Source organism: Schistocerca nitens, chromosome 11 (assembly GCF_023898315.1).
Source record: "Schistocerca nitens isolate TAMUIC-IGC-003100 chromosome 11, iqSchNite1.1, whole genome shotgun sequence".
NCBI lineage: Eukaryota > Metazoa > Arthropoda > Insecta > Orthoptera > Acrididae > Schistocerca > Schistocerca nitens.
Genome location: NC_064624.1, coordinates 8,965,860 through 8,986,377, shown reverse-complemented (window position 1 = coordinate 8,986,377; position 20,518 = coordinate 8,965,860). Strand labels below are relative to the sequence as shown.

Here is a 20,518-nt window from a genome sequence, read left to right as displayed (position 1 = left end):
TTCCGTGTTTTTTGTCGAAATCAGGTCGGACCCCTGCGGGCTTCTGGTGGCGTTTGTACGTTGGTCCGTACAGACATTGCTAGCGCGTGGATTCCTCTTCAAACTACATTGGAAGCGGTTGCTGTTAGGGCCCACCTGGACTCTGAGGTCACGGTTTTGCAATTTTTATCTCCCTCCTGACAGGACTCTTACACCTGCTGCCTTAACAGCCCTTCAGCAACTTCCTCCTCCCTTCCTCCTTCTCGGGGATTTTAATGCTCATCCCTTGTGGGGCAGTGCATTTCCATCTAGACGAGGTCTTCTCTTAGGTCTGTTTATTACAGACCAAGACTTTTCTTAATGATGGCGCCCCTACTGATTTCAGTGCCGGTCATGGTACTTTTTCTGCCATTGATCTTTCTCTTTCTTCTCCCTCTCTCCTCCCTTCGTTACACTGGTCGCCACACGACGACCTTTGTGATAGTCACCATTTCCCGTTGATTCTCTCTCTCCCTTCTCGCTATCCGGTGGACAGGTTATCTCGTTGATCTTTCCAACGCGCCGATTGGCCTATGTACACTGCACAGGTCGTGTTTTTTCCCTCTTTGTCGGGTTGTATTGCTGTACGTCACTCATCTGGACCATTTTGTCGCCGGCAAGTCCCGTGGTGGAGTACGGCCATTGCCATTGCCATCCGTGATCGCCGTCGAGCTTTGCAACAGCTTAAGAGGCACCCATTCGTTGCCAGCCTTATTACCTTCGTGCTAAAGCCTGTTATTTAATCAAACCGAGCAAGCGGATATGTTGGGAACGATTTGTTTCTTCCCTCGGTTCTACTGTCCCTATGTCAACGGCATGGGCTAAACTTTGCTCTCTTCAAGGTTGCCATCGGCAGTCCACCCTCCCAGGCCTTCACTCCCCAGATGGCCTTTGTACGGACCCGTTGATTCTCGCGGAACATCTTGCGACCCATTTTGCAATGCCATCAGCATCAGCCTCCTATCCGGCTGCTTTCCTTCACCGGAAGCAGCGGGCTGAAGCTTCCACCTTATGTTTTACCCCTTGTCCGTCAGAATCTTACAACGAACCTTTTACTGAATGGGAATTTCTTTCCGCACTTTCTTCTTCTCATGATACGGCCCCTGGCCCAGACTCCATACATAACCAACTGCTTCAACATCTCAGTGCTCCACGACAGCAACATCCTCTCCATCTGGCTCCAGGGTGACTTCCTTCGCAGTGGAGGGATAGCATCGTGGTTCCTGTCCTTAAGGCTGGTAAGAACCCCCTATTTGTTGACAGCTATCGGCCAATGAGTCTGACTAATGTTGTTTGTAAGTTACTAGAACAGATGGTAGCCCGTCGGCTCAATTGGGTCCTCGAATCTCGGAATCTATTGCCCCATTACCACTGTGGCTTCCGAGAGGGACGGTCTCCAATCGATCATTTACTTCGCTTGGAATCTGCAGTTAGGCAGGTTTTTCCCAGCGCCGCCATTTGGTTGCAGTATTTTTTTGACCTACGCAAGGCCTATGACACGGCCTGGCGCCATCACATCTTACTTACCCTTCATCAGTGGGGTATTCGGGGCCCACTCCCGATTTTTATCCGCCAGTTCCTGTTCCATTGGTCATTCAGGGTTCGGGTTGGTACTGTTTTTAGTTCTCGACGGGCCCAGAAGACAGGCATCCCACAGGGTTCTGTCTTGAGTGTCCTTCTTTTCCTCATTGCTATCGATGGACTTGTGCCCTCTGTCGGTCCTTTGGTCTCCCCTGCTCTGTATGTGTATGATTTCTGCATTTGGGTTAGTTCCTCCTCGATGGCCTCTGCAGAGCGGCAGCTCCAGGGAGCTATACGGCGTGCCTCTGCATGGACCCTCTCACACGGGTTTCAGTTCTCTCCTTTAAAATCGCGGGTGGTCCACTTCTGTTGCCATACTACGATCCACCCTGATCCATAGCTCTATCTCGATGCACAATGATTACCTGTGGTCCCACAGTTTAGTTTCCTGGGTCTTCTTTTCGACAACAAGCTCAATTGGCTGCCTCAGACTTCTGAAGGTAGGATGTTACCGTAAACTCAATGTCCATCGCTTCCTTGCCCACTCCTCTTGGGGTGCGGACCGCTCCCTCCTTCTCCGTCTTTATCGTGCTCTAGTTCTGTCTCGCTTGGACTACGTTGTCAAGTTTATGGTTCGGCTGCTCCTTCCACACTGCGCCTGCAGGATCCGGTCCACCACTGCAGTATCCGTTTGGCCACCGGTACCTTCCCTACTAGCCCTGTTGATAGTCTCCTGGTTGAAGCTGGGATCCCCCCTTTCTGTTCGGCGGTCCCAGCTTCTGGTGTCTTATGCACTCGCTATCCGTTCCTCTCCCACACATCCTTCCTTTTCTGTCCTGTTCCCAGACCGTGTATGTCGCGCACCCGACTCCCGCCCACGGGCGGGTTTACCTGTTGGGCCACGCCTTGCGTCTCTTTGCCGTGATTTTCACCTTCCTTCTTTGTCCTGTCTTCCTCGCTCCCTCCACCCCCTCCCCTTGGTTAGTTCCTCGTCCTAGAATTCAGATGGATCTCCGCCGAGGTCTGAAAGATTCCATCCCCCTGATGGTGTTCCGTTCCGTTTTCCGCCGAATTTTATGGGAATTTCGGGATGCTGTTTTTTACACTGATGGCTCTAAATCTGCTGATCGTGGGGTATGCCTTCACGTCCTCAGTTGGCACGGAAAATCTGCTGCCACCTATATGTGGGGTGTTTACTGCAGAATTGATGGCAATTTTCCAGGCCCTTACTTTCATTAAACAGTCCCAACACAACTGCGTTTTGTTATGTAAGAGCTCAATGATTGGCCTTCTGGCTATTGGCCGGTGGTTTCCGCGCCATCCTTTGGTCTCTGCCATCCATGACAATCTCGCTGATATTCACCGTGCTGCTTGTTTCGTTGACTTCCTTTGGGTCCCTGGACACGTGGGTGTCCCGGGCAATGAGCTCGCTGATCGTTTGGCTGGGGGAGCAGTTACTTACCCCCCGTTTCCTGTAATCCCTCCTGCAGCGGATTTACGGTTTCACATAAAATCCCACTTCGCACAGTCATGGGCCACCTCTTTTGAGGCTACTTCCCTGTCTAATAAACTTTGTGCGATTAAGGTGACACCAGGCCCGTGGCGTTCTTCCTTTCGCCTCTCCCGGAAGGACTCGACCACACTGTGTCGTCTCCGCATTGGCCATACCAGGCTGACCCACGGTTTTCTGTTGCGTGATGAACCACGCCCACTTTGTGGTTGTGGAGCCTTCCAGTCAGTAGCCCACCTTTTGGTTGAATGCCCCCTTATTTTGGCTCCGCGTGCTAAGTATAGGCTCCCCAACACTTTACCTTTGATGTTGGCTGACGATTCCCGGATGGTCTCTCTGGTTCTCGGTTTCCTCCGGGAAAGTAGTTATTATTCTCAGTTTTAAGGTTTTTAATCTCTCTGGTGTAGGGGCAGGGCGGTGAGTGTTGGGGTATCTCCCACTGTAAGCCATGTTTGGAGATTCCCATCTCCCCTCCCTGCCGAGATCCTCTTTTCTTTCCCTATTACTCTGTTTTTTTTTTTTTTTTTTTAGGATTGGTTAGTCTCCTTTTCCCATACGTACGTCTACATTCTAGCGGTTGCACCTTTTAAGTCGCAGGTGGTCTTGCCTCTGCTGCTTCAGCATAGTGTTGGGTTCGTTCTCTTGCTGACTTACCTCATTTTGTTTTTACCGTTGACAACATGACTGCCCTTTACATTTTTTAGCCTTTTCCCTTTTATCGTTCTGATATTTCTGAGATGTCACACTATCGGAATGGACCACATTTGAAACAAGGGACTGATGACCTTGCTGTTTGGTCCCTTAAACCCCAACCAACTAATACCTCATTATGTGAGCTACCCATCTAATCTTCAGCATTCTTCTGTAGCACCACATTTCGAAAGTTTCTATTGTCTTCTTCTCCAGACTATTTATCGTCCATGTTTCACTTCCGTACATGCCCACACTCCGTACAAATACTTTCACGTAACACTTCCTGACACTTAAATCTACACTCGATTTTAACGCATTTTCCTTCTTCAGAAAATCTTTCCTTCCCATTGTGAATCAACTTCGTCAGTTATTTTGCTGTGCAAACAGCAAAACTCATCTACTACTCGAATGAGATTTTCACTCTGCAGCGGAGTGTACGCTGATATGAAACTTCCTGTAAGGACGGGGCGTGAGTCGTTCTTGGGTAGTTTGGTTGGTAGAGCACTTGCCCACGAAAGGCAAAGGTCCCGAGTTCGAGTCTCGGTCTGGCACACAGTTCTAATCGGCCAGGAAGTTTAATGTACTAGTCCCTCTCATTTCCTAATTGCCTCAGCGTCACCTCATTTATTTCGACTGCTTTCCATTATCCCACTTTTGCTTTTGTTGATGTTCATCTTATATCCTCCTCTAAAGACACTGTCCATTTCGCTCAACCGCTCTTCCAGGTCGCCCTACCTGACTTCCCATTACACTGAGCAGCCAGAACGCTATAACCACCGACCCACTATAGATATATACCAGTTCTGACACGTGGTTCATGTACTGTGAGTGAACGCACCACCCATGTGTAGAATGCGGAAGGTGCACGATTTGTCAACATTTGACCGAGAGCAGCTCGTGATGGCCCGGAGGCTCAGCTCCAGTATTTCGGAAACGGCGCGACTTGTCGGCTGGTCGAACAGTGCTGTGGTGAGTTTCTTCATTACGAGCCGAAACGAAGGTGAAACCACACCCAGACGCTTAGGGGTTGTGCCGTCACCCCTCATTACAGATGTGAGGTGTCGTAGGCGGGGCGGACTGTTAAACAGGACAGGCAGCGAACTGTGGTGTAACTACCATCAACACACACCACACCACATCACCCACCACCATCACCAAACACTCGTAACGATGGGCCTCTGTGGGCGACGAGGCATACATGTGCCAGTGTAAACGCCACGACACCAGCTACGACTGAAAAATGTGCACGCGACCATCGTCACTGGCGCACTGGCAGGGCGTTGCACGGCCTGACGAATTCCTGACAACTTCTCCATCAAGCCGATAGGAGGGCGCGAGTGCGTCGATACCTGTACGTCGGGATGGAGACAAGCCTGGCTGGCGTCGGCGTCGTTATGCTCCGGAGGGGGGGGGGGACATTCACGTGGGCCTCCATGTGTCCAGTAGAGCTCGTGCAAGGCACCACGACGGCCAAGGAGTATCGTACACTGGTTGCAATACGCCCCCCAATCGTGTTCCCCAATTGCAGTGGCATTTTCCAACAAGATAATGCGCCTAGTCACAAGGCCAGGAGTGTGATGGAGTGGCTCGAGGCGCACAGTAGCGAGTTCCAACTGATGTGCTGGTCCCCAGACTCGCTGATATGAACCCAACACAACACATCTGGGATGCGACTGAGTGGGGCGTCAGAGCTCATCGCCCCCTCTCTCCTGAACTCAATGGAGTTAGGTGACTTGTATGTGCAGATGAGGTTCCAGCTCCCTCCAGCAACCTGCCGAGGCCGGTGTGATCTGTGACAGAGGTGGACATGCCGGATCTTACGTAGGTGGTCATACTGTTTTGGCTGATCGGTGTATACGGTGTGTGTACCATCCGTGGTTTACATACCGAGTGTTTCAGCGGATAAGACGACCTTCACATAAGACGAGGTATAAATTTTCGTCAAATATATAGTTTTCACTGTATATCACTCCTACAAGATGATTCCCAATCTATTAACGACGTGTAAATTTAGTTTACAACAATGGACATCTGGAAAATAATACGCACACTGACTCGGGTAATATGCTTGAGCGTCGTATTGGATATTTAGTTTTGTGGACATACAAGCTGTGTACTCGTAAACAATTGCTACGGTTGGGTTCCAGACGTCATAAAGCAAAAGCCTCATTCACCAATGTTACGGTTTTTCCTGTAGAAGCACGTGTCGAGTAAGGAACTCATATGTACAGCTAACAAGTATTGTAGTAGGTTGTGTTGTGTATCCAGAAGTTTAATTGTACGTTTAATCGGCGTGACATTTGTGAAGTGTGTGCCTAATGATGGAACCAATAAAAAGAAAAGACGAAGCAAGATAGAACGAAAAAATTTCGAAGACATTACTGAAAGATATTTACCATAAAATTAAGAGATTTCACAAGTCTGTTATTTGTGTGAGGCAAAACAACTACTTTCCACTATCTCATATTGTAAATATGGGTGAAACGCCGATGATCTTTGATATGATAAACAATAGAGCTGTGGAAATAACTGGCGAAAAACTGTTAGAAGTACGGGCCATGAAAAGAAAAGGTTTGCTGTAGTATTAATATGCATGGCAGATGGAATGAAATCTATGCACATTTTCAAGCTGAAACCCGCTCCTCCGCTCTTAACTAAAAACTTCCACGAGGCATTTTTGTATATCTTCACGGGAAGGGACGACAATGGTGTAAACTTTTGGATGGAAAATGTGTGGCAGAGGCGAAGTTTGTTGGTGTGGGATATGCTTCACTATCACGTAAGTGAGAACACCAAAACTCACATAGCATGAAGCAATACTAACATCGCTGCAATACCAGGTGGTTGGCTTGGATGGTACAATCTTCAGGCGTCTCTGAACAAAACATTCAGAGAGCACATGCGTGAACGAAGGGACAATTGTCTGATGAGTGGCGAAAGGTCATTTACAAAAGGTGGAGCTATGCGGGCTGCATCACTTGATGTTTTGTGTGGTCTTGTGATAAAATGATGGGAAAAAGTGAAACTGGAAACAGCAATCAAACGCTGTAAGGGCGATTTGTTATGTGATACTGACGACGAAGTGGAAATTGATTCACAAGGTGCAGACAGAGTGGGACCGGTATTACGATCTTCTCAACAACGGAAGTGAGAAAGTACTTACGTAGCAGCTTACCTCAAGTGATGAGGATTATTCAGTGTTTTAAATACATTTCTGAGTAATTTATTTTAAAATGGTTTAATTCATATAAATTTAAATGTATGTTTTAAATCCGTTGTATAAGAGGATCCCGACTCTGGCTGCCTTTCAATGCTTCCTTTACCGTCTTATCTGCCGGTACATACGGCGTGTGCTCCAATCACAAGCACTCCACTCTTTCAGTTAAGTTCAGTCTGTCTTCTTCAGTGAGCTTCAGACTCCTCTGGTCTGATGCACTTGTGCTTCTCTATCCTCTTCTGTTATTGGTATTTGTCCTATGGGTCAGTATGTACGTACCTCTTCAGATTTCCATTGCTTTCACATTAATGCTCAATTCGAACATTCTGTCCACATTCATCCCAGTAACGTCACACCAGCCATACCCTCTTCAGCCTTGATTTTTTCCCCGATATTGTCTTACTGCAGAACAATATTTCGCTATGTCTTCATATCCACTTTAATGACCACAGTACTTTCCTCTTTATCGTGTTGTTCCACATGTCTCCCTGTAGTTATGGTCTCAGCTGCACATAGAACCATATTCCTTACAGTTGCTCTGTAGTGTCTGATTTTTGCATTTGAAGTTGAATCATCCCTGCCTTGTCTACTTCACTGGTACCTCTCTGTTCTTTCCCTGCTTCCTCGGTGAAGCTAAATTCGCGCACTCGGGCGTCGCAGCGCGAATCCTCACATGCCAGCGATAAAAAAAAAGTCTCCCAAAATTTCGTCTGCGGATTATATTGTTTATTTATAAAAAAGATTCATTTTGCAGGGGTTGTATCTCTCTTGCTCATCATTCTCTGGTGTTTGGGAAGATGCAGGTCTTGTCTAATACATAGAAAATAAGTAATTAGTACGATCGCATTTTTAATTCCGATCGCACTAGGAATACCGCCACGAAACACCCATTGCACGTAATTACACTGCTAAAAATCTTTGGATCGCGAAGCATGCGCTATCCGCCGTCAGCTGTCTGCTAGCCTGCACCCTACGGGGTCTCGGTCCCCGTGATTAGCAGACCAAATGTCACGCTAATTCCCGAACAAAAGCATCGGACGGCGGCCATCCTTTGATAGTTGATACCAGGGAAATTCCCTTTGAAACATGTTCTCCCTCCCTCCCTCCCTCCCTCCCTCCCTCCCTCCCCCCTTCCCATCCTGTAGTCCTGTAGCATGCCACTGTCGTGGTCAATCCGAACGGCAAATAATGCCTCAGTACATTTGCAAATGCTGCTTTAAACAATTTGTTTCAAATGCACTCGCACGCGAAACACTGCACTGTCTTCTCAGGTGCGTGGGAAACACATTACGGCAAAATATACGCGAAAAAATACATCGGGCTGGAAATCGTTTATAAATTGAAACCAAGATAAAAGAGGACAACTTATAGTGCCTGTATGGGCTGCTGAAACACCTACGTCCGCGTGTCCCTTCAGAAGCTACTTTCCATCCAAGATAACACCCTGTGGTCTACTTACTTACGAAAACACCCGTAGTGCATTTACAAATTTCGCCTCACTCTCCGTTATGTTCACACTTACCTTACTAACGATTGAAATCGTAAGAGTCGAAGGCTTTTGAGGAATAACACAATACTGCATCTGCTTGGCTGCGTCGGTCCAGGCTCTTAGCATTAATGTCTTTAAGTAGTTACAGCTAACAGGATTAGTGTGTTCAAGCAGAAATTTCGGCTAATTCCGCAGTGTTCACTGCGGTAGGTGCGGACCCTGTTGTGGCTTCTAGGCACGGGCAACTCGCCTGCCCATCCTGCTTCAGAGGCCCTGTGCACGAGGGCCGTGCAAAAATAAAAACGACTTAATAGGCTGAACGTATTTTATTTTTCGACATAGTCTTCTTTTACACTTATACACTTCGTCCAAAGCTGTTCTAATTTGTTGATCCCTTCCAAATAATAAGAATTGTCCAAGTCTGCAAAATAGCTATTAGTTGCTGCAATCACCTTCTCATTTGAATATAATCTTTGTCCTGCAAGCCATTTCTTCAAATTGGGGAACAAACAGTAGTCCGAGGGAGCCAAGTCTGGAGAATAGGTGGTGGTGGGGTGGGGGGTGGGGATGTGAAACGAGTTGGAATCCCGTTTCCATTAATTTTGCGACCACAACTGCTGACGTGTCTGCTGGTGCATTATCGTGATGGAAAAGGCCTTTTTTGCGGTCCAATCACCGGCGTTTTTCGGGCAGCTCGATTTTCAGACGGTCCAATAACGATGAATAATATGCACCTGTAGGAGTTTACCCATCTGCAGATAATCGATGAGGATAATCCCTTGGGAATCCCAAAAGAGAGTTGTGCAGATAATCCCAAAACAGAGTTGCCATAACCTTTCCGGGCGAAGGAATGGTTTGCGGCTCTTTTGGTGCAGATTCTCCCTGGGCAACCCATTGGTTAGATTGTTCTTTGGCCCCAGGAGTATAGTAATGTATCCATGTTTCATCCACAGTGACGAAATGACACTTAGTCCTGCGGATTCTTCCTGAACAGCTGCAAACCATCCTTGCAACACTTCACACGATTCCGTTTTTGATCAAGCTTGAGCAGTCTTTCTTGACCATTTTCATCACGAAAACTTGTACAACTAGCCTAAAATTTTCTCCATCATTCCCTTACATAACCATCTCTCAGCTGCATCGCCTTACAAAAGGCACAATCAATGGTGAATGTTGATGACAATTTTGTTCTTCCCGTGTGTGGAAATTGAATGACACAGCCCCTGTCAGAAGTGGGGGGGGGGGGGGGGGGGAGAGACTTAAATTGTCAATTGCAGCTATTTGTTTCTTACTCGCAAAAGTTAACAGGTAGCTGATGGATACAATACCAGCTTCAAACTATCGTTTCGAGATATGCAAGCAATGTGAATACACAAGCACTTAATTTTCAGCAGCAGATTAAGAGTTGATTTACGAACAGCCCTGGTATCCGAAAATTTAAACAAAATAGTCAGTCACTACTGTACATGGATTGCCAGGTGGTGACTCAAGCCTCCTATCTTCCTGAGTATGGGTCCAGGAAATTACCACAGCCTTAGCTGTCTGACACAGTGGAAATAATGGGGACAAGGCCACTGTCACGATAGTCCACAGCCCTCAACCCACTTCTTTTACCAGTGTTGTTTTTCCATCCCTACATAATACATAATAAGATACGGTTTCAAAATCATAACAAGAAATGACGATGGCAGTGTGTGCAGTCCGTGTCCTGGTATGCAATGCTATTTAATCACTCAGCTTTCATGACAATAAGTTCTTTCCTGCCTCATATATTCGTGTTTTAATTGTTGTTGTTGTGATCTTCAGTTAGTGTCTGTTTATCTTTGAATAAGTGATCCAGTCTACATCCATTTGATTCTGGTTGCTTGTAGTCATGCCTAGGGTTTCATCTAAAATTTTTACCCAGTGTACGTCACCCCATTACCAAATTAATAATTTCTTGGTTGCTATCAACTGATTCCTTTCTTGCCATATTGTGCCCATATGATGATCAGCATCTTTCTGTAACAACACATTTCATAACTGTTCTCGTCTTGTCTGATCTTGTTTCACCCACTTTACACTTCATATTAGGCTATACTCTAGGCAAAGTCTTCAGAAACACTTATTTCAGATTGCTTCTTAGCAGTTTCTGCTTTTCCAGAAATTATTTCCTTGGTATAATCTGTCTCTATGGGCATTTGTTAACTTTCAGTAGTCAACTAACGGTTACAGCACGAATAACCCCCACGGTAGTAATTGTAGATGACATTTCAGGTGCACGTGTACGAGGGAGACGCTCCCCACGGGGTTCACGGGCTGCACCCCGGCTCCCTGTGGGGTGGTGCACACCACACGCAGCTGCTGCACCACGTGCCGCACCAGCAGCAGCACCAGCACCACCAGCAGCAGCAGTTGGTGATGATGGACGTGCACGGGCACGGCCACCCGCAGTTCCCACTGCAGCAGCAGCAGCTCACCTTCTTCCAGCCGCACCACTACCTCGAGCTGCAGCAGCAGCAGCACCAGCAGCAGCACCAGCACCAAGCACAGCACCAGCTGCCACATCACCAGCAGCTCTTCCAACAGCCTCACCACCCGCCCCCGGGGAGCCCCCTGGGGACAGTTCCGCCCACCTCCCACGGTGCACCTACACCCCCGGCACCTGCTGCCGCCTCTTCCCCTGCGGCGGCGGCGGCCTCCGGCAGTTGGAAGGCGAACGAGCTGCGCCGCCCTAAGACGTACAACTGCTCGGCGTGCAACAAGTGGTTCACCAGTTCGGGACACCTCAAGCGCCACTACAACACCACACTGCATAAGAATGCTGTCAAGCAGAGTGGCCAGCCCGATCCTGCAGTGGCTTCTGGTGAGTATGGCCGCACGGCTGCTTGTTGGGTGAATGTGGTTCAGTTTGCTAAGAGACTGGTGGTAGACACACCATCATCCAACCCCCCAGGGGGTTCACAACTCTTTTGTGGATACGTGCGTAGCGAGCAAGGGACCCCGAGCTAATGTGACCTTCCTTCCTTTCCGGGCTGCATACCTTCCCATTCCGCATCCTTCCCCATCCCCAATCTTCGCCCCCCCCCCCTCACCTCCGCCTCTTTCCTTCCCTTTCTCCCCCTCTGGGAGTATGGTTTGTGCATACGTCCGGAGAAGGACGCTCGAAACTGTAACAAATTCTTTGCTTTCTCCGCTTGCAAGTCTTCGTCCTTCCCTTGTCCTTCTCTTTTCCTTACCTCTTCTCTTTGCCCTTTTCTCCGCTGCGGCGTTTGAGACCTCTCTCCTTTCATTTCTCTATTTTCCTCCCTGTGCGTGTCTGAAGGCCGACCCACGCATTTCCATGCGTAGCCGGTGACGGGGTAACGTGTAATTCCCCGCCCCGGGTAGACAGGTACGTACCCCCTGTCAGTGGCCAGGCCCAGGGAGGGGTGATTACCCGAGCTGATACCTTCCGAAGGTGCCGATTGCTCCCTCCGTCCGTTTGTCGGGAGGTGTGACGTGAGGTGTGAACAATCACCTAAGGCGGGAGTGCCCTCAGAGGGGGCCCCCACAAGGGAGGAGCGCGCCATCGGAGACACCGGTAATCGTGGGGAATTCTTCCTCAATGGTTTCCTCACCTTCCACTATGTCTGCTCACAAACGTAAGTTCACTGAGTCTCAGCCACAGACAGTTCTTCCATCGTTGCCACAGTTCCTTGTTGTTTCTCGGTCTGACGAAGGTCACGACTTCTCCACGGTCAACCCTTTCATTATTCAGAAAGGTGTCGACGCAATTGCAGGTCCTGTAAAGTCTTGTTCCAGATTAGGAAATGGCACCTTGTTGTTAGAAACAGTCAGTGCCCTCCAGGCTCAAAAATTGCTGTGTACTTCACTGCTACACACCTGCCCTGTCCGGGTGGAACCACACCGTACTTTAAATTCATCACGTGGGGTCGTTTATACACGCTCCCTCGACGGATTGTCCGACGAGGAAATTCAACACTACCTGTCTGACCAGGGCGTAACGGCTGTTCATAGTCATGAAAAGGGTTGACACGAACATCATTCCAACTCGTACTGTCTTCTTGACGTTTGACAAAGTTCAACTCCCATCTAAAATCAAAGCAGGCTATGAGATAATTTCCGTCCGCCCTTACGTCCCAAACCCTACGCGTTGCTATCGGTGTCAGCAGTTCAATCACACCAGCCAGTCCTGTTCCAATCCGGCCAAATGTGTTACGCGTGGCAAGGATGCCCATAAGGGTGTTTGTCCACCTCCATCCCCTCGCTGCATCAACTGTATGGGTGACCACGCTGCTTCCTCTCGAGATTGCCCCATTTTTAAAGACGAAAAGCTCATTCAAGAAATCAGAGAGAAGGAAAAGGTGTCGAACTTTGCTGCTCGAAAATTATTCGCCAGTCGAAAGCCCACCGTGCCTCAGACAGGAAAATACAGCACTGTCCTTGCCTCTCCTCGGCAAACAAAGGAGGCGGCCACGCAGACTGGTGACCTTACCTTTAGTGCCACGGTCGTCAGATCGGCCAGCGCAAAGATCGCCCGTTCAACCTCCCCACTTTCGACTGCCCTCTCTATGGCTCACCCTTCGTCGGGTTCTGCTAAATCTCGAGCCCAAAAGTCAGACACCAAGACTTCGAAAAAAGAGCATACTCGTGAAGATTTTTTACGTACCGCAACTTCACCACCATCGGTTCCTCCTTCATCTAAACCTCATACTTCCTTCTCCGCCAAGGCGTGTCCCATCCACAGCGCCACCTGGCGGAAATCGCCCTCGGCCGTCTTCTGTGTCGCCGAGGCGCACTGCTGGTGGCCGGTCAACCGGCCGATCGCTGGTGGCAGGAGCTGCTCCTGAACAACCTATGGATCAGGATCTTCTGCCTTCGGCTGAATGCCATTCCATGCTGTCGGTCGCAAGCTCTGAGCAGTCGCTGAGTTGACAGCAACCTTGGTCACATTCCTCCATTTTCTGTTCACCCAATGTCCATTATCCACTGGAATATCCGCGGCCTTCGAGCCAATCGGGATGAATTCAACTGTCGATCCTCTTACGATCCTACTCGCCGGTCATCTTCTGTCTTCAGGAAACAAAGCTGCGTCCCCATGACTGCTTTGTTCTCCCCCACTTCCAGTCCGTCCGATTTGATCTCCCCTCTGTTGAAGGCACTCCATCCCATGGAGGACTCATGATTCTTCTCCACGATACTCTCCATTATCACCCAATCCCCTTAAACACTTCCTTCCAAGCTGTCGCTGTCCTTCTCTTTCTGGATATACTTTTTCTCTTTGTACTGCATACATTCCATCGTCTACACCAATGGCACGAGCATATCTTGGTCAGCTTCCACCCCCCTATTTGCTGGTTGGGGACTTCAATGCCCACCACCCGCTTTGGGGATCTCCACATCCTTGTCCGCGTGGCTCACTACTGCTAGACGTCTTCCACCGAGCGGATCTAGTTTGCCTCAACACTGGGGACCCCACATTTTTGTCTGCCTCCACGACAAATTTCTCTCATTCGGACCTTTTGGTCGGTACTGTTCTGCTAGCTCGGCGCTTCGAATGGTTCGCCCTTGGTGATACACACTCGAGTGACCACTTTCTATGTGTCCTTAGACTGCAGCCTCAACAGCCATATATGCGACCGCGACGCTGGAAGTTTGGCGAAGCCGATTGGAAACTTTTTTCGTCTCTAGCGACATTCGATGACCGTCACTTTCCTAGCGTCGACGATGGGGTCACACATATTACAGACGTTATTCTTACAGCTGCGGAACGTTCAATACCACGCACCTCCGAATTGCCCCGGCGCCCCCCAGTTCCTTGGTGGAACGACGCATGCCGTGACGCAGTGCGTGAGCGGCGACTTGCTCTTCGCGTTTTCCGCCACCATCCTACTTTGGACAACTGTATCCGCTATAAGCAGTTCCGAGCGCGATGCCGTCGCGTCATCCGTGATAGCAAGAAGGAAAGCTGGAAATTCTTTACTAGCTCATTTAACACCTTCACTTCCTCCCTCGGAAGTTTGGAGTCTGATTCGACGGTTCTCAGGCGCGCCTAGTTTCTCCCCGGTCTCTGGGCTCACTGTCGCGCGTGACACATTCGTGGACCCCGTCGCAATTTCTAACTCATTGGGTCAACACTTTGCTGAGATTTCGAGCTCTTCAAATTACCCGCCGGCGTTTCTCCCGAAGAAACGTGCAGCGGAAGTGCGACCTCTTGCTTTCTGCTCTCAAAATCGCGAAAGCTACAATACTGTTTTCTTCATGCGGGAACTCCAACATGCACTCTCTTCTTCTCGCTCCTCCGCCCCAGGACCGGATGGTATCCACATCCAAATTTTGCTGCATTTATCATACCATAGTCTGCGTTACCTCCTTCGCCTTTATAATCGAATTTGGACCGACAGTACTTTTCCCAGAAGATGGCGGGCGGCTATCGTCGTTCCCGTTCCGAAACCTGGAAAGGACAAACATCTCCCCTCTAGCTATCGCCCCATTTCTCTCACGAGTAGTGTCTGTAAGGTTTTGGAGCGTATGGTGAATTACCGTTTAGCTTGGTGGCTGGAATCCCGCAGTCTTTTAACACCAGCCCAATGCGGTTTCCGAAAGCATCGTTCTGCAGTTGACCATCTTGTTGCTCTCTCCACTTATATCATGAACAATTTTCTCCGGAAACGCCAAACAGTAGCAATATTTTTTGATCTGGAGAGCATACGATACCTGTTGGAGGACAGGCATCCTCCGCACACTGTTCTCTTGGGGCTTTCGAGGTCGGCTGCCCCTTCTTCTTCACGAATTTATGGCATAGCGCACATTTAGAGTGCGGGTGAACACCACTCTCTCCCGTACTTTCTCCCAAGAAAGCGGGGTACCCCAGGGCTCCGTGCTGAGTGTTGTACTGTTTGCCATCGCTATAAATCCAATTATGGATTCTCCCCTTCCCGATGTCTCGGGCTCCCTCTTTGTGGATGATTTTGCGATCTACTACAGCTCTCAACGGACCAGCCTTCTTGAACGACGTCTTCAAGGATGTCTCGATCGCCTCCACTCTTGGAGCATCGCAACCGGCTTCCGTTTTTCTCCTAGTAAGACCGTTTGTGGCGACGTAAGGAATTTCTTCCACCCTCCTTACATCTAGGACCTGTCAACCTTCCGTTTCGGTGGCGTTCCTCTGGCTCGCGGGACACGTTGGTATCTGTGGAAATGAGGCGGCCGATATTGCAGCCAAGGCTGCAGTCTCTCTTCTTCGGCCAGCTATCCCATCGATTCCTTTCGCCGATCTACGGAGCGTTTTATGTCGTCGTGTTCATTTATGGCACGCGCATTGGTCAACACTTCCCCATAATAAATTGCGGGAAGTGAAAGCTCTTCCTTGTGCTTGGACCTCTTCCTCCCGAACGCGTCGTCGGGAGGAGGTAATTTTAACTAGACTCCGGATAGGGAACTGTCTTTTTAGCCATCGACATCTTTTTAGCGGCGATCCTCCCCCACTGCTCTCAGCTGTGGACGGTAAGACACCTTTTAATTGAGTGCCCCTATTTTACTCCGTTACGCGCCCGTCTACAGCTGTCGCCTGATATATCGTCCATTTTAGCAGATGACACGCACTCAGCCGACCGCGTTCTCGAATTTATTAGTGCCAGTGAAATGACGTCAGTCATTTGAAGCTTCTTTTGGGGACAACCAACCTCTTTCTGTAGTTGATTTTGAAGCCTTCCTCCTGCTTTTAGTTTCTCCAATTTTTTGAGTTTCGTTCCCATTGCTGCTGGTTTCCATTTTCGGTTTTTTACTGTTTCCTAAGTCACGGACCGGGCGCTAATGACCATAACAGTTTTGCGCCCTAAAACCAAAACAAAAAAAATCATCCAAATGATCGTAAAGGAGAGTGGACACATCTGTGTTGCCACACTTCCAGATGACTATATCTTCACCTGTTCTGATACCAATCCTTGTCACTTGAAAGGAACACACGCTGTCACGGATCTTCCTTTGTCGTAGATAGTTGATGGGCCTTGACACTTCGAGTAGTAGTGTGGCATTGCACAGTCCTTCCATTACTACGTTGATTATTCAACATTGGCATTCTAAATTCCTGGTTGTTCTGCGGTTTTGTAGCAGTAGCAGTAGCAGTTCGCCCAGATATTGTGAAGTAGTGTTCCACATGATCACATTCATATCGATCTCAGGAAGAAATAGAAGCACCATCCTTGACTTTGTTGGCTATCGTTTCCCTGCATACCTGCATAGACTCAAGTTTCGACACAGAGAAATGCGCGCGCAGGTGTGTGTGTGTGTGTGTGTGTGTGTGTGTGTGTGTGTGTGTGTGTGGGGGGGGGGGGGTGTTTCTTTTTGCATTGTACAAATGTTTATATAAATGTATATACAGCCATGACAATTTCCAGTATTCATGCTGTGACTTACTAGGCAACGTTGATTTGCTGTTATTGTAGATCTGGTTGAAGTTCTGATCCAAACCATTCCACTGCTTCAGGATTGCATACTCACTGCTCAGAAATAGGATTCCACTTTGTGAAATAAATACCAATCATAATGCCTAGTCTTCGTAACTTCTGTCAAATGATCTAACCAAGCCTTAGCACACTGGTAGATTTCCGGTAAATATATGATTGTGCCCACAGGTACAACCAACCACCGCTCGGCTGCATCCTCTCCGGCATCTGCCCCCAGCCCTGGAGGCGGTGACGATTCCTTTGGTAGTAGCAGTGGTGGTGGGCGCATCACACCCCAGCAGCAGCCACCACCGGCTCCAGCATTAGCTCAGGTGTCACCTCTTCAGCAGCAACAGCAGGCACCGCCCCCTCAACTACTAGGACAACCACCCCCAGTAGCTGGTGGAGGGGCGGGTCTTACACTATTCCCACACCAGTTGCATACCTTCCAGCAACAGCAGCAACAACAACAACAACAGCAGCAGCAGCAGCCGCCGCCGCCACAGCAGCAGCAGCAATCGCAACAGCAAGTGGTGCCGGGACTAGGGACGGAGCAGTTCTACAAACCCCACAGCAATGGTTGCGGACTCGACATACCTCAGCAGTCCCAACAGCAACAGACACAGCAGCAGCTGTACCAGCAACAGCAGCAGCAGCACCTTCTTCAGCAACAGCTGTACCCCCATCTGGCACAGCATCACCCAAACGCGAACACCCCCCACGTTTCTTCGAGCCTGAGCGCCGCCGGACCACTGCCGACGCTGATCCCGCTGGCTCGGGGGCAGAGCCTGGCTTCTTCAGGCCTCCCTTCTGGTAGCAGTGACCTGGAAGGCCTGCGGCAGTACCACCCCTTTGACGGGTTGTTCTCACTGCCTGGCTTTGCACAGCTCCACCACCAGCCTACATCCTTCGGGCAGCTGGTAGGAGCTGAAGGGAACGTGGGGGGGACCGAAACCACCACCGTTACTGCCAGTGCCGACGACATCGGTGCTGACATCGACGGCGACGACGGCGACTTGGACGACTCGACTGCGGGGAAGGTCGGTACCTCCTTCTCTGGCATCACGTCTGGTGGGTGCCAGCTGGACCTGCTCGAGACACCGTACGACGAGCACAAGTACGTCACAGATGCGATAGTTCCCGACCTGGGCAGTGAGATAAAGTTCGAGTCTGAGGAAGTGACCAGCCCTCTGGAACTACCTCGGGGAGATTTCGACCTCAAGGAGGAGTTGGGTTACGAGCAAGAGGGGAGCAGCCCTGCAGAACTTCCTCAGGTGGGGTTCAACCTCAAGCAGGAGTTAGGGTGTGACCTACCGTCACCGGTACAGACTCCTTGTTCTACTGTGGAAGAAGCGGACAGCCAACAGTTGGAGCCACAGCCACTGCTCCTGATGCTGACAGCTGCACCTTCTGTGGCAGCACTGGAAGCCGTCGGTGAGGGAAACCCGGTCAGTGTCCCGACGCCACCCCTGGCGAGGAGCACACTGCCGACACAACGGCGACCCGAAACGGTCAGTGGCACGGCCGACTCCACGACGCCACCCGCACTGGACTCTTCTGCTCGCAGTAGTGCTTCGGGGTCCTTCGCCCGCTCCGCGGTGTCCGGTGGCCCCCAGCACAAGTGTTTCGAATGCCGTAAGGTTTTCAACAAGGCGTGCTACCTCACCCAGCACAACAAGTCGTTTCACTCGGGTCACAAGCCTTTCAAGTGCAATCGGTGTGGCAAGCGATTTGCCACGGACGACCTGTACCAGGGGCACTGTTCCAAGCATGCTGGGGATAAACCGTACAAGTGTGAATTGTGCCCGAAGCAGTTTAATCACAAGACCGACCTGCGCCGCCACATGTGCATCCACACAGGTGACAAGCCGTACGGGTGCCACGTGTGTGGAAAGGGCTTTATCCGCAAGGACCACATGCTCAAGCACTGCGAGACACACTGGCGCAGAGTCCCCGGAGCAGCTCAAGGTGTGTCTCCACGGCGCTACGGTCAAGTTGTGGTTGCAGCACAATAAATGTAAAGAGCAGACACCCGAGCTTAGACTACATTTACCTGGGACTACAGGTATCGGACATTGGGTGTATGATGAGGGCTGTCTGCCTCTGACCCCACAATATTTGGGAGCTAGATTACCTTGAACACAAAGGTATTCTGAAGCTTTTAACATGTACGAATGTGGATTACAGTCTTGGACATTGTAAATTAGCTCGAGTCCATAATCGACAACGTGCATCCTGCATAGTGATGGCTTTGTCTACGTAGATTGCAAGGTTGTTGCAAAAATCCTGCTGTGATCAGATGTGCAAAAGTATAAAACTGCACAAGTGGATTTTTTTTCTCCTTTCTGATGGAACAGCATCTACTTTGATATGTGAGGAGATATATCCTTCTAGTAACTTTACTGCCTATAGGGCTCTTATGTCTGAGGAAGATTCTGCACACTGGTGTGGAAACCAATGTTCCACTTAAGCATGGACAAGGTTATACTTAAACTCTAGATTTTGATCCGGCTTGCTCACAAGCCAGTGTGTTCCTTGCTTCATGAGGAGTTACATACTGACAACAGCATTTTCTGCTGGCTGTGGATAAATTTATTTCACCTCATCTGTTCAGGCGATACAATTGTAAATAGTGTCTGCTACTCAGGTGGGACATTGCGTACCTTAGTTTGTACGATCTATACTATAAATTGAGAGAAAACATCTGTCGGGTATGTGGTTAATTCCCCAGTGGCATCATAGATTGTGAACATACCGTTTTTCTTGCTCAACTAGGAAAGTGTGTATCTTGAAGACAGTTGTGAAATAAGTCAAATGGATACAAAAGTGATGACTCACAAACAATATTGCTGGTGCCCTTTCCATTCTGATAAAATCTTAGTGTGTGTGTGTGTGTGTGTGTGTGTGTGTGTGTGTGTGTGTGTGTGAGGGTGGGTGGGTGATCACTGACAGATTATTTTGTGATGCGACCAGACGTGTCGAGGACAGAATCTTGACTTACACTATGAACTTGTGCAAGTAATGGTTACTCTATAGTGAGTTTTCTATTGTTCCTGTACATGAGATTTTCCTAATAAGTATAAGGAGTTCAGGCAGAAAACACACACTTTACAAGCTTGTTTTAAAGCTAACTTCTGACTCTATGCTTTTTTAAAGAAATAACAGTAGGTGTATACATTCCACCTGTACAAATTTTTCCTTTGTTGTTAAGAATTGTGTGAAATAATTTTATTACTATTATTCTGTTGCTATGGATACACACATTTTTGAGAAATAATTTATTTTTCAGCATGTTCCCCTATTTACCTGGGGTCAAACGTTATTATTATTATAATATCCTTCACAGGAGGTACTGTTTTGTAATTTATGCTGATGTAAATTCTGCAGTTGGACAATATTGATAGTTTTAGTATAGTTCTGTTTATTGTTAGTATATATATTTTTTACAAAGAGTGACATTGTTTCCTGCTTCATTGAGAGGCTTGTTGACAGTTTTGTGGGTTGTTCCTGGCCAGTATCAGCTTATAGTAGAGTCCTCCTTTCTTGTTAGTAGTTTGGACTGATTGGCAATGTTTTCGGTGATAGATGCTTTGATGACTGCAAAACTTTGTTCTGGGCTGAAGGGTGGGAAAAAGTTGCAT

General features: G+C 48.8%; 1 protein-coding gene across 1 annotated transcript in view; it reads left to right on the top strand.

Annotated features, from left to right (window-relative positions):
• The window catches only part of LOC126213336 (uncharacterized), a 35,951-nt gene extending 15,941 nt beyond the window's left edge, over positions 1 to 20,010 (top strand). Inside the window, exons 6-7 of the mRNA XM_049941030.1 lie at positions 10,819 to 11,293; positions 17,067 to 20,010. Coding sequence (XP_049796987.1) covers positions 10,819 to 11,293; positions 17,067 to 18,892 — 2,301 coding nt within the window. The 3' untranslated portion in view covers positions 18,893 to 20,010. The remainder of the gene's footprint in view (positions 1 to 10,818; positions 11,294 to 17,066) is intronic.
• Positions 20,011 to 20,518: the final 508 nt, after the last annotated feature.